The sequence below is a fragment of the Sphaerodactylus townsendi genome, linkage group LG05 (assembly GCF_021028975.2).
Source record: "Sphaerodactylus townsendi isolate TG3544 linkage group LG05, MPM_Stown_v2.3, whole genome shotgun sequence".
Lineage (NCBI taxonomy): Eukaryota > Metazoa > Chordata > Lepidosauria > Squamata > Sphaerodactylidae > Sphaerodactylus > Sphaerodactylus townsendi.
The window spans coordinates 1,925,510-1,938,452 of record NC_059429.1 but is presented as its reverse complement, the minus strand read 5'-3'; the positions used below and the strand labels follow the sequence as shown (position 1 = coordinate 1,938,452).

Below are 12,943 nucleotides of genomic sequence, written 5' to 3'. Positions count from 1 at the left end.
TCCGGCCCTGAAGGGGTTTAATTCCAGCCACTGCTGGTGCCTGTTTTCAATGCTTGTGAAAGAATTATAGCCCCAATTTCCTGCTTCCTTAAATTTCTTTAAGCATTTATTACAGATTGTAGTAGGGATTTGAAAACCACGGGTTCTGAAGCCGGAGCACCTTTCATTAAAGAAAGAAAGAAAGAAAGAAAGAAAGAAAGAAAGAAAGAAAGAAAGAAAGAAAGAAAGAAAGAAAGAAAGAAAGAAAGAAAGAAAGAAAGAAAGAAAGAAAGAAAGAAAGAAAGCCACTGCAGGATGTCCACGATCAGCTCCGGGCCACGACTGGCTCAGGTGGCAGATCAGCTGCTTGCAGCTTGAGCTAAAAGTTAGAGAGCTTCAGCTAGATTTTTTCGATGCAATTTAATGGTGGTGTTTATCTGCTTATTGCTGTCTAAATGCAGACAGAACGTTCCCTGGAGAGAGGGTAACGCACTCTTCATATGTCTGCATTTAGAATTGTTTAACCATCAATTTGTCACCCCAGTGACTCCAGTTCTCTTGGAGTGGGAGGAAGAAGGAAAGCTGGAAGGTTGTCTGTGGCCTGCAGGCGCATCCCATATCATAAGACTTTACATTTAAGGCTCTTCCAAAAGTGTTTTGGGCATCTAACCTTGGCAATAAACCAGTAAAGTCGGCCAGTGCATTTTTTCCTGCATTATGAATAGCTGCCGGAATCTGACCGCTAATAAATTTGTAATATACGAAAAGGGAGGGGGGTGTAGCAGGATACATTGCAATGCTCTAAGGCAGTGGTGGCGAACCTTTGGCACTCCAGATGTTATGGACTACAATTCCCATCAGCCCCTGCCAGCATGGCCACTTGGCCATGCTGGCAGGGGGTGATGGGAATTGTAGTTCATAACATCTGGAGTGCCAAAGGTTTGCCACCACGGCTCTAAGGAGACCTGCTACATCGGGGCTACAGGCAACTTACACTGTAGAATATAAACAGAAAGTTTTCTATTTAATGGTGTACTACAACCTACCCATGTGAATAAAGTGGAACAGCGTACAAAGCATACATAAAACAAAAACAAATAAGACAAGTAAACACATGTGTGCAGCCCAAACTGGCAAGCGCAGAAAAGTCCTTGAAAACGGAGAACCCAAAAAGTCCAGGTACATAGTCTCAATTCAGAATGTTCTTGTGCATTCTCACATGCAAATAGGAAGCAGGTAAGTCATACGTAAGTGGACGGGAAATTCTGGATCTCACCCATTTCGCTGCAAAGCGGCTTCGACAACGTTAACTTTGTTTGAAAAGCTTGCTCTTGATAGGGATAACAGAATCAGACTGACAGCGAATACAACACAGCTTGTAATACTTCCCGATATGTCAAGGTCTGAGCATCAGCAAAGTTTTCTTGTAAATGTGTACCAGAGGCATGATTAGAGCCAGAGACACTTGGATTGTAGCTCCCGGTCTTGGTCTGCAGGCAGTTCTGGTTTCAAACCTAACCACTGACCCATTCAGCTGATACGCAGCTGGGTCTCCAGGGAATGTTTTCCTTCCAATATGACACCCCTTTCCTGTTTTTTGCAGTATCCCTGGCTCTGCTGTCTGTGCCTTCGATATGGCCCAAATTTCCTCAGTGTTTGAGGGGCGCTTCCGGGAGCAAAAGTCCCCTGAATCAATTTGGACCCCAGTTCCTGAGGAATTGGTACCAAAACCACGGTAAGAAAAATTATTTCAAATCAGGAGTTGATGGGTAAATAAAACCTTCACTTTCAGAGACAGTATACCTCAGCTACAAGGAGCAATCCACACAGGAAGTGCAGTTCTCTAGATGGACCCTCAGTTTGATTGCCTCTCAGTCTAATATCGGAAGACAAGTTCTTAATTAAAAAGAGTTGGATTCATGAAGGAAGAGAAGTCCATCGAGAGCAATGCTGGCAAAATGGAGCTTCCATGGGCAGAGGCAATTTATCTCTGATTTCCATAGGAAGCTGCCTCATATCAAGAAAGACCAGGGGCCCATCTAGCTTAGTACTGTCTACGTTGACGGGCAGTGGCTGTCTAGCAGAGAAATGTCATTCTAGCTCCCTTATGGCCCTTTCAGTGGAGAGGCTGAACCAGGGGATTTTCAGCAGGAAAAGGAGTTGCTCCACCACTGAGCCACAAGTCCTCCAAAAGGCCCAGGAAGCAGAAGCCGAGAACACAGAACGGTCATCATGTTCCCGCTCTGTAGTTGCGGGCCCCTTAGAGGCATTTGCCCGACTGCTGGAGGGAATGGAATGCCAGCCTAAACATACATACATACATTCATTCATTCATTCATTCATTCATTCATTCATTCATTCATTCATTCATTCATTCGTCACATTTGTATTCTGCCCTTGCAAGAAGAAGAAGAAGAAGAAGAAGAAGAAGAAGAAGAAGAAGAAGAAGAAGAAGAAGAAGAGTTGGATTTATATCCCCCCCTTTCTCTCCTGTAAGGAGACTCAAAGGGGCTTACAAACTCCTTTCCCTTCCCCACAACAAACACCCTGTGAGGTGGGTGGTGCTCCGAAGCTCCGAAGAACTGTGACTAACCCAAGGTCACCCAGCTAGTATGTGCTGGAGTGCACAAGCTAATCTAGTTCACCAGATAAGGCAGAGCTCAAGTGGCAGAGCGGGGAATCAAACCCGGTTCTCCAGATTAGAGTGCACCTGCTCTTAACCACCACACCACGCTGGACCAAACACATTAATAAAACCATTAAAATCAACCTCTCTCCAAACAACCATCCTTAAAAAAAATTAAGAGTTAAAAATGGATATTAAAATACATTCACTCCAAAGCAACTGGCATATATGATCAGGGGTCTCAGCCCAAAATGTTGGCATTGTGGGGACAAAGAAGCATTTCATTTGCATATGTGGCTTGAATGTAAAGACTTGGAAATTTTTTGGGAAAAGGTATTGATGTATATTGAGAAATTAGTGAAAGTTAAAATAGAAATAAATAAAGATTTATTGTTTATGGGTATAATGGATGACAGCAGAGTAGATAAAAGACAAAGACCATTTTCTAAAATAATGATAAGAGCTGTACATGCAGTTGTAGCGTTGGGCTGGAAGGATAAGAAAATATGGACAATACAGAAATGGTTAGATTACATTTGGGAACACGTGCAGTTAGAAAACTTTGAAATAATGTCAAGGAACCAATTATGGCCGGATAGACAGGATGAAATTATGAAGATATGGACTTTGGATGCGGACTGGATGAGAGAAGTTGGAGTTGATGAAGAAAGATGGTTGAAGAGGCTGGAAAGAATGAACCTGCTGCTGCTCAGTTAAGAAATTAAGAAGAACTCAACTCCTTTGGGGGGGAAGGAAAAAAGGGTTTGGATGTTTTGGATGGTTTGGATAAAATGTAAATTGTTATACATGCATGTATTGGGATGGGTCCGACTACAAATAAAAAAATTATTTGAAAAATACATTCAAAAAACATTAAAACATTGGTTAGGAGAGGGACCGTTGAGGGATCGAGCCAAATGAAACCCAAAAGTTGTTACCCGTCAGCAGAAGACTGCAACGGAAGGCTTCAGAGGGATCTCTCTGGGAAAAGAGCTTTGATCCACAACCAAGAAGGGCCTCTCCCGAATTGCCCCTGCCAGTCCTCAGAAGGTGGGGACACCCAAGCAGGGCCTCTGAAGTTAAACACAAGTGGACAAGCAGGTTTATAAGGAATTAGGCAGCCCTTGAGGTAGCTTGGTCCCAAATCACACAGGGCCATTCCAGCAGGGCTCTGCTTGTATTCTGACAAAGCTACCTAAATGTAATGGCCAGTTCAAAAGCTCTCAAACATGATAGGTAAAGGAAATCTCCATGTTCAAAGGCATTCTACCTGTAAACACCAGATGGTAGGATAAAATGTCATTGGGAGAGCTGATCACTGTTGAAAGGGGGACTCTGGCCTTGATGGATCTGGGGTGCAGTTTGCCAGACCCCCTGCTAGGGATGGGTGGTTCCCCCCCCCCCACACACACACACTTTGGGTCCCCTTCCTCTGGTGCCATCCAGATGGTCAGAAGTTTCTTACCAGGATTAAAATGAGGCTCCAGCATTGATGTCACCGGCACAATTTTAATCACATCTAGAAATGATGTCATCACATCACTGATGGAGAGAGAGACACTCTGGTATTTGGGTGAAACTCTATGGTAAAAATAGGTTCTGTCATAGAGTTTTTGCCCAAATACCAGTGGTGGGATTCAGCCGGTTCGCACCACTTCGGCAGAACCGGTTGTTAAAATGGTGCTTGTGAACAACCAGCTGTTAAATTATTTGAATCCCACCACCGGAACCGGTTGTAAAATTATTTGAATCCCACCACTGCCAAACACCAGAGCGTCTCCCTCATCGCTAGCAAAATGATGATTTCCCCTCTGGAAGTGACATCCCCATGGCAGCAGCGTCAAGACCTAAACCTCATTTTAAGCCTAGAAAGACCGCACCGACCTCCCCCCAACACTGGTTGGCCACCCTAATCTGGCCACCCTAATCTGGGGCCTGATCCACGCCACTGGCCCACCCTGACTCCCGCTTTCTTTCCAGGCCCGGAGGTTGCGCTGCCCCCGGAATGCGTTATAATTCCTCCAGCTTCTTTCCGGATGAGATCCTCAATTTCGTCAAGACACATCCCCTGATGGACGAGTCGGTTCCATCCCTGGGCAACGCACCCTGGATCATCCGGACCATGACTCGGTAAGAGAATGCTAAAAATGGAAACCGTGACTCACATCCTGCACAAATGCAGCTGGGGGGATGGGACTTTTCATAAAACGTCTTACCAGGCCAGGACAGCAAATTGTGACGAGCAGTGTTAGTTGTAGGGTTAGTTGTGGCTTGTGTAGATACTAGTCTCAGCTCTGGGGTCTCTGTGACTCTGAAGTTTAGGGTGATGATCACCCATCCAGGCACTTCCAAGAATTCTTCTTCTTAGTTCTGAGTTTCCAAAAGATCCTGCTGCTAAATTTCAACCTTCAAAAAACATTAGGAGGTGTCCCTTCACACGAAACCTCCTGGCAGGGATTTAGAAAGATACCAGTTTAGTTTAGTTTATGTTCATACATCCAAAAACCTTAAGATCCGACTTGAGTTTGATTTTTTTTAAATGTAAGGGTGGGGGGAATGCGATCTGCTGCCTTATGATCTGAACTGAAATTTCAGGCTATTCCAAATGTTTGAGAATGCTAGCAAAACTGTCTTGGGTGAGTTTGAAGAGGGTCTGAATTGACCAAGGTGCTGGAAAACTGACTGCTTATCACAGTTCCCTGGATCATGCCAGCTATGCTTCAGGGGAAGAAAAGTGGAAATATTAATTTGCTCATTTGTTAAAACATTTATATCCCGCCTTTCCTTGTCATTCAATGTAGCTTGCAATAATAGTTTAAAACATTTTCAGTTAAAACCAAGGTGGTGTGGCTAACTCGAAAACTTTCCCCAAATAATGCATTTATATAATTGAGGAGGAGGAGGAGGAGGAGGAGGAGGAGGGGGAGGGGAGGAGGAGGGGGAGGGGGAGGAGGAGGAGGAGGAGGAGGAGAAGAGGAGGAGGAGGAGAAGAGGAGGAGGAAGAGGAAGAGGGGGAGGAGTTGGGTTTATATCCTCCCTTTCTCTCCTGTAAGGAGACTCAAAGGGGCTTATAATCTCCTCCCCCCCACCCACCAACAAACACCCCGGGACTGAGAGAGCTCTGAAGGGCTGTGATTAGCCCAAGATCACCCAGCTGGCATGTGTTGGAGTGCACAGGCTAATCTGGTTCCCCAGATAAACCTCCATAGCTCAAGCAGCAAAGCGGAGAATCAAACCCAGTTCTCCAGATTAGAGTGCACCTGCTCCTAACCACTACACCACTGGTGCTCCTAAAAAAAGCTGTGTCTTTCAGTGGTTAGAGTTCCTGGACCAGAACACTTGGGTTCAAATCCTCACTCCGGCATAAAGCTCACGGGAGGTCCTTCAGTCAGGTGCTCTCTGTCAGCCCACCCTCCCTTTGGTGAAAAAGAGCAACCTGCCCATGTTCACCACTTTATGCACCTAGCGTAGCAATTTGCCTGCCCCCAGCCCCAATTTTCTACCCGTGAATAAATGAAGTGAGAGTAAAAACCACACAGACCAAGGGAGGCAGCCTCATGTGTCCACATCCTTCCCAAACTCCACCCTTCCCTGAATCCACTGCCAAAATCTCCCAGCAATTGCGGAGGCAGTGTTGGAAGCCCAACTCAGTGGGCATCCCCAGCTGAGCGGAATTCGAACCCGGGCCTCCCATACCCTAGTCCAGCACTCTAACCACTGCACCCTGCTGGCTCTCATTGAAGATTGCAAAATAGGTACATTTTACAGGGGAAACGTGGGAACACGATCATAAAGCGTCAAACCCTTTGCACAGAGGGGAACCCAAATCAAAAGGGGGGTTCTGTGGGTCAAAAGAGCAGGGAGCAGAATAGTTTGGAACGGGAATTCAGCACCATCTGGAGCCAGGAATGCCTCGGAAGAATCTGTGCAGTAGAAAATAGCCCAGCACCTTCCTTCAATATGCAAATTGAACGACTACAATTAGCATAATGTGCCTCATTTTGCCTCACTCCCTTACCGTCCCTCATTTATACTGCACAAAATAGCCAGGGTTAGCGTGTCCTTGGGAGACCTGGGTTTAGACCTCTGCTTGTCAGGTGATCTCAGTCCAGTCATTTTCTCTTATGACCTCCCTCATAGAAATGAGAGCCAAGGACGGGAAAGCCACCCCCTAAGCAATTTGGAGAAGGAAGTGGAAGACACCCACCCCCACCCCACATCCTCCCCTGGGAAACTATTTCTCCCCTTTTTCTCCCTAGAGATCTCACTTTCGACAGCCATGAATACCACAAACTTACTTTTTTCATTTTACTCCCATGAAAAACTAATGGGAAGCTGTATATCCCACTTGGGTCGGAGGTTGTGGCACGCATGGCCATACTGTCGTCATTATGCTGAACCCCAATGAAGCGCAATAGCTTTCAAGACAGTCGCATGTTTTTGCGTATCCATCTTTGCCTGTTCTGCACGCCAGTCAATGTGAGCCGAACTTCTCTCTGGCTCAAAGCGTCACGCTTGCTTTTGGAGTTTTGAAAATGTCCAGTGGAAAAATATCTCTTGCACATCTGCCAGTGTGTGAATCTGCGAGTGTGCGGAATTGTGAATGCACAGACGGGCCAGACCAACAAACGCATTCATTAATTCCCTAAGCACCGCCACCAAGACGATCTGGTTCTAATTAAATCTGCCGTAATTGCTGTTTTATGTGAAATTAATCAAGCATCATTTCTCTTGTGACTCAAGCCAGAAATGCACAACAGGAGATACCAGGAGGGGTTCGGACTGGGCTGTAGGCAATGTTGTTCGCCAGAATTTTGCAGGAGGAGCCTGGCGCGTGTTTGCAGATGTGATCACCGGCATTTTTGCGACCATGTAACTGCATAAGGAGTCTGGGGGGTTGAAATACCTCCGCCTCTGGCCTTCACCCCCCTCCCCACACACCCAGCCCTAAACCCTTAACTTCACATACAAAATAGCCGGAATTAATTAGTGGAGATAATTACAGCTTTAAAGAGACGGCAGAAATCTTCTTTCTAACTGACTTTGGGAGAGGCTGCTTCCAAAACTGTGTAGAATAAGCCAAGCTTTGATGTTCTCCAGTTGTTTTTGTTTTGTTTTTTTTAAAGCTACTGTGTGTTTTTAGGGGACCAGGACATGTTTTCTGATCTGCTGCAATTAGGGTTGGAGAGCTAGAGGGTGGGGGCTGGGGAAGGCAGCATTTGCAGAGGGGAGGTACCACAGCAGTACCTGATGATGTGGCCCACTGATGCGTTTGTGGCCTCCTTCGCAGTCAGCATATGTTGCCTTGGGCTGGTTGCTTGGCTATGCGCATGTTTTTCCCTCTCCCAAAGTCCCCAAGCCTCAGATCAGAGAATCTCCACGGGTTCTCAAGCCTCTGAAAAGTGTGACTTTTCCTCTCGCTTTTCAGGGAAAGCAAAGGGCGTGCGGGTTGGCTTGCATCGGGTTTTCTCGGTACTCCACCTTTCCCCCCTCCAACAGCAGTTCATCCCACTCTTTGGCCCAGCCGAGTGATATGATGAAATTCTTCCCTATTTTACCCTCACTACACCCTACGACCTAGGTTAGACTTTGGTTGCCAACTCCGGGTTGGGCAATTCCTGGCGATTCAGGGGTGGAGCTTTGGGTGGTGAGGTTTGGGGGTGAGAGGGGCTGCAGCAGGACATAACCCCATAGAGTCCACTCCTGAAGCAGCTATTTTCTCCAGGCGAACTCATCTCCTGGAAGTCTGGAAATCTGCCGTCATTCCGGCAGATCTCCAGGCCCCACCTGGAAGCTGGCTGCTCTAGTGAGACTGGTGCAGTAAGTTGAACCAGAATTTGAACCTTGATCTCTTTGGTCTAAGAGCAAGGGCCAGTGAGGGGTGGGTGGGGGGCTTATGGGCCCAACCTCAAGTTCTAAGGGGGGGTTCAGATTTAAATACTTGTTATTTTTTGCTGTTTGATAAGTTTTGCAGCTCGCTTCACACTTTTAAAATGCCTTACTTGGGTTTAACATGTCAACATTTTTTTAATTTTTATTAGAGATAGAATTCCCAGCCAGTGGCTAGAAGGTTAGGGACATGTGGGGAGCGTTGTGGCAATGGCATGACATTGTTCCTGGGGCAGACCCAGAAGGGATTTTATGCTGCTCAAGGGTTCAGTGGAAATGCTGTGGTTTTACAATAGGTCCTGTCACATGAGATCCTGATATCCAGAGAGAAGGACTATTTAAAGAAGAGCCATTCAAGTGAAACTTGAAATTCAGTTTGGAAACTATCTAGTGTAAGAAAAAACAGTTGTGCTCCTAGAGGAGTGAGAAAAAGAATACTTTGTACAACAATTATTGGCTTGACAAAGGATTGCCGAAATAAAAACCTAATCTAGAGGTTTTATAGCCATACCCGACGGTGTACTTACTAAAAATTTTTTGTATATTTGTGATAGTAAGATAATGTTAAAATGATACTCACCTAGTGAGTTGGAGTACGCATGGGTGTAATATTTGTGACAGTACCTGTTGTACACCTACCTTGATTATTATGGTGGTTTTACAATAGAGCAGAGGTGTCCCTGACATGCAGGGACTGATGGGAATTATAGTCCATGAATATCTGAAGCGCCAGAGTTGGACACCCCGGCCATAGAGTCTCTGATGAATTCTAAAGCAGCATGACATCACTTCCGGCTCTGTCCCAGAAGTGACATCACAGTATCGATATGCTTCCCCCCCCCCCTGCATTTTGTTCCTGCTGGCCTGCCAGGCCGTAGCAGGAGTCGAGGCTTCTGATGGGAATTCTTCCACTATAGCCGGTGATCTGGCCGCTCTCGCCAGGGGCTTCAGAAGAAGGATTGCGTCTCTCTAGACCTCTCAGTTGGTGCTGGAAGACCAGTATAAAAATAAAACACATTTGCTTACGTTTTGGCCATCCCAGTTTCCGTCACGTTTTCCACTTTCCCGTTGGTTTTATAGATCTGTTTGCTTTGTGCGATATGAATATGTAATGGATAAGCATTTTGATTTATTCACGCATCTAATTTACATATGAGGTAGATTTATCGATACACATTTGATGTTAAAAGCTGCAGGAATTCCTTCTGCCTAGGTTTCCCCCTCCACTGTCCTTCCAAGAGATCAGGACCTGTAGGGAGGGTTGTCAGCCCTGTTGTTGGAAATTTGTGGAGATTTGGGGGGGGGGGCGAAGCCTGGGGCGTGGCTGGCTTGGGGAAGGGCATGAGTCTCGTGGGTTATAATAATGCCACCCTACAAAGCTGCGGTTTCCACAAGAGGAATTGACCTCTGGAGACCAGTAATCTGGGAATCACTTGTAATTCGGGGGAAACGCCAGGACCCCCTGGAAGTTGGTGACCCTCATTGGCAGTCCCCAGCATTGGCAGTACATTATTCATTCCCGCCTCTCCTTCTGCTGTCACAACGACCCTGTAAGGTAGGTTATGTTGAGAAAGAATGAGAGGCCCAGGATCGCCCAGGGAGCTTCACGGGCGCTCGGGAATTTGAACTTGGCTCTCACAGAAATTGATGTCAGGCAACAGCCCGTGAGGCCAAAATAAGGAGTGGTGGGTTTGAATCTTGCAAGGAAAGAGGCAGAGTCGAAGCAGCGACGTGAGAGGGTTCACGGCGGGGCTGAGCCATTTGAAATTATCCTGAAATGAAAGGCAGCAGGTTGTATCTTGGGAAGTTTGTGTAAGGAATTCCATAGACGCAGAAATAAAAGGCTTTGGTAGTAAACCCCCACCCCAATGCACTCAAGGTTACTTCACCATCAACATCATTGAATCCTTTACACACGACATCATTCCCCGAGTGCTGGAAGCTTTCCACTGTAATGATGCCCAGTCATTGCTAGCAGGTCTTGCACAAATGGAAAAAATTGTGTGTGATATGACTTTCCTCACAAACCTTCTAAAAACATTTTGAGGGAGGGAATAAAATGTTTCCTCCGTGGAGTTCCACATGGGTTTTCCCCCCTTTGGTTCTGAAAACATTTTATTTTCAGTCTCAAAACATCGTAAATGAATCCCCCTTTAAAATGATTCTTTAGGCTGAAATGTTTTCAAAATGTTTTCACGGCTGTGCGACCTATTTAATACGTTTCCCACGCCACTCTGCCATCCCTGAACGCCTTCCTTGGCCCTTTTCTGCGAGGGTTTTTCACACTTCAATTGGGGCAACGACCCCAGCACGCATGGAAATCTGTGACTGATTCCAAACTCTTATTTTGGATCACCTGGACAAACCCATCAGCCATTGAATACCTGTCCTAGTTTTCTCCGGGTCTAGAGCTGCAAAACCAGGGAAGCACATCTGATACAACCCAGCGTTTGGGACTCTTTAGTTTGGAGAGGAGACGTCTGAGGGGGGATATGATTGATGTCTATAAAATTATGCATGGGGTAGAAAATGTGGACAGAGAGAAATTTTTCTTTCTTTCACACGATATTAAAACCAGGGGGCTTATATTGAAAATGCCGGGGGGTGGGTGGCGGGGGAAGAATTAGGACTAATAAAAGGAAACATTTTTTCACACAACGCTTGACTGGTGTTTGGAATATGCTGCCACAGGAGGTGGTGATGGCCACTAACCTGGATAGCTTTAAAAGGGGCTTGGACAGATTGATGGAGGAGAAGTCAATCTATGGCTACCAATCTTGATCCTCCTTGATCTGAGATTGCAAATGCCTCAGCAGACCAGGTGCTCGGGAGCAGCAGCAGCAGCAGCAGCAGCAGCAAAAGGCCATTGCTTTCACATCCTGCATGTGAGCTCCCAAAGGCACCTGGTGGGCCACTGCGAATAGCAGAGAGCTGGACTAGATGGACTCTGGTCTGATCCAGCAGGCTCTTTCTGATGTTCTTATGTTCTTAACCCCACACCTACCTGGACGGTGGACTGTATTTGGGCTGGGAGGCTTTCAGCCTCGTTAAACTCCATTTCCTTCCCTTAAAAACTTCACATCCTGCATTGCCCACAGTTTTAAATATACTGTGCCAACATGAAACTGAAATTAAAGCAGGAAATTTGAAGAAGCTTGTATTTCTCCAAGGAACTGGAAACAAGGCAATAGAAAAGGAGGATTTTTGTGCTGCAGACAGGTGTGACCAACGGGGTTTTGTCTGAGCAGTTCTGTTTTGTCCAATGGCAAAGATACCCAGAGCAGATGCCCCCTCCGAATCCTTCACCCTCCCACAAGTGAGCTTATGTAAAAGCACCCCAGTGGGAGAAATTGAAAATCAGCGCTCTCCACTTTCTGTATCTCGTTCAGATGATCCATCGGCCGCGACTGTCTTCCAACCCTCCGGGCTGCGACCTTTTGTTCTGTGAAAATCCTGCCCTGTGTTTCAGTTGCGTTTTAAATTTTGCTGCCAATTCCTCCTGGGGAGGGCACGTATTAAGCTTGGAAGTTGTGAATAATTGACTCTCTGTCTGTGGCAATTAGGAACGGAAACGTCATCAGGGCAGCCACAGGGCGGTAGCCCCCGTGGCGGGTGACAAACGGCCTTAATATCGGTTTGTAGAGGGATCGCCTGCAGCCTTCGGTGGGAATTTGCTTGCGCCGCAGACAAACACCCCTTGCGTGGTCCTAAAATATAGTGGGCCTCAGGGAACACACAGGCAAAACCTCCAAGGCCGTAGACTCGACTGGCAGTTTTATTCAAGCCATTTCATTTTATTGTTATTATTAATTACACTAGTAACCTGCTTTGCTGCGAAAGCACAGAGTGGATTACGTGGTTTGTTCCGGGAACCGGGGAAAATGAACAGAAGACAGTGGGAGCTACAGAAAACCTCCCTGTACAGAGGCAGTATATCTCTGAAGCTAAGATGCTAGGGAATTGCTCTAACCGGGAGCCAGCATGGTATAGTGGTTAAGAGCAGGTGCACTCTAATCTGGAGAACTGGGTTCGATTCCCCACTCTGCAGCTTGAGCTGTGGAAGCTTATCTGGTGAACCAGAATTAGCCTGTGCACTCCAACACAAGCCAACTGGGTGACCTTGGGCTAGTCACAGCTCTTTGGAGCTCTCTTAGCCCCACTCACCTCACAGGGTGTTTGTTTTGGGGAGGGAAGGGCAAGGAGATTGTCAGCCCCTTTGAGTCTCCTTACAGGAGAGAAAGGGGGGGATATAAATCCAAACTCCTCCTCCTCCTCTTCTTTTTCATACCCATTTATGAATGGATCCCACCCTGACTTGGCACATTTCCTCATCATGGAAAGGGACAGACTCCACCCCTCCAGGACTGTTCTTAGTGCTAAATTCAGCAGCACCAAAGCAAGGGACTCACTTCATGCAGCCTGAGTGTTGGTGGCACCTTGCCACGGGGG

At 46.5% G+C, this 12,943-nt stretch overlaps 1 protein-coding gene across 1 annotated transcript in view; it reads left to right on the top strand.

Annotated features, from left to right (window-relative positions):
- SEMA6B (semaphorin 6B) overlaps positions 1–4,986 on the top strand; it is a 163,364-nt gene extending 158,378 nt beyond the window's left edge. The window contains exons 16-17 of the mRNA XM_048496503.1: positions 1,583–1,714; positions 4,586–4,986. Coding sequence (XP_048352460.1) covers positions 1,583–1,714; positions 4,586–4,739 — 286 coding nt within the window. The 3' untranslated portion in view covers positions 4,740–4,986. The remainder of the gene's footprint in view (positions 1–1,582; positions 1,715–4,585) is intronic.
- The last annotated feature ends 7,957 nt before the right edge of the window (positions 4,987–12,943 follow it).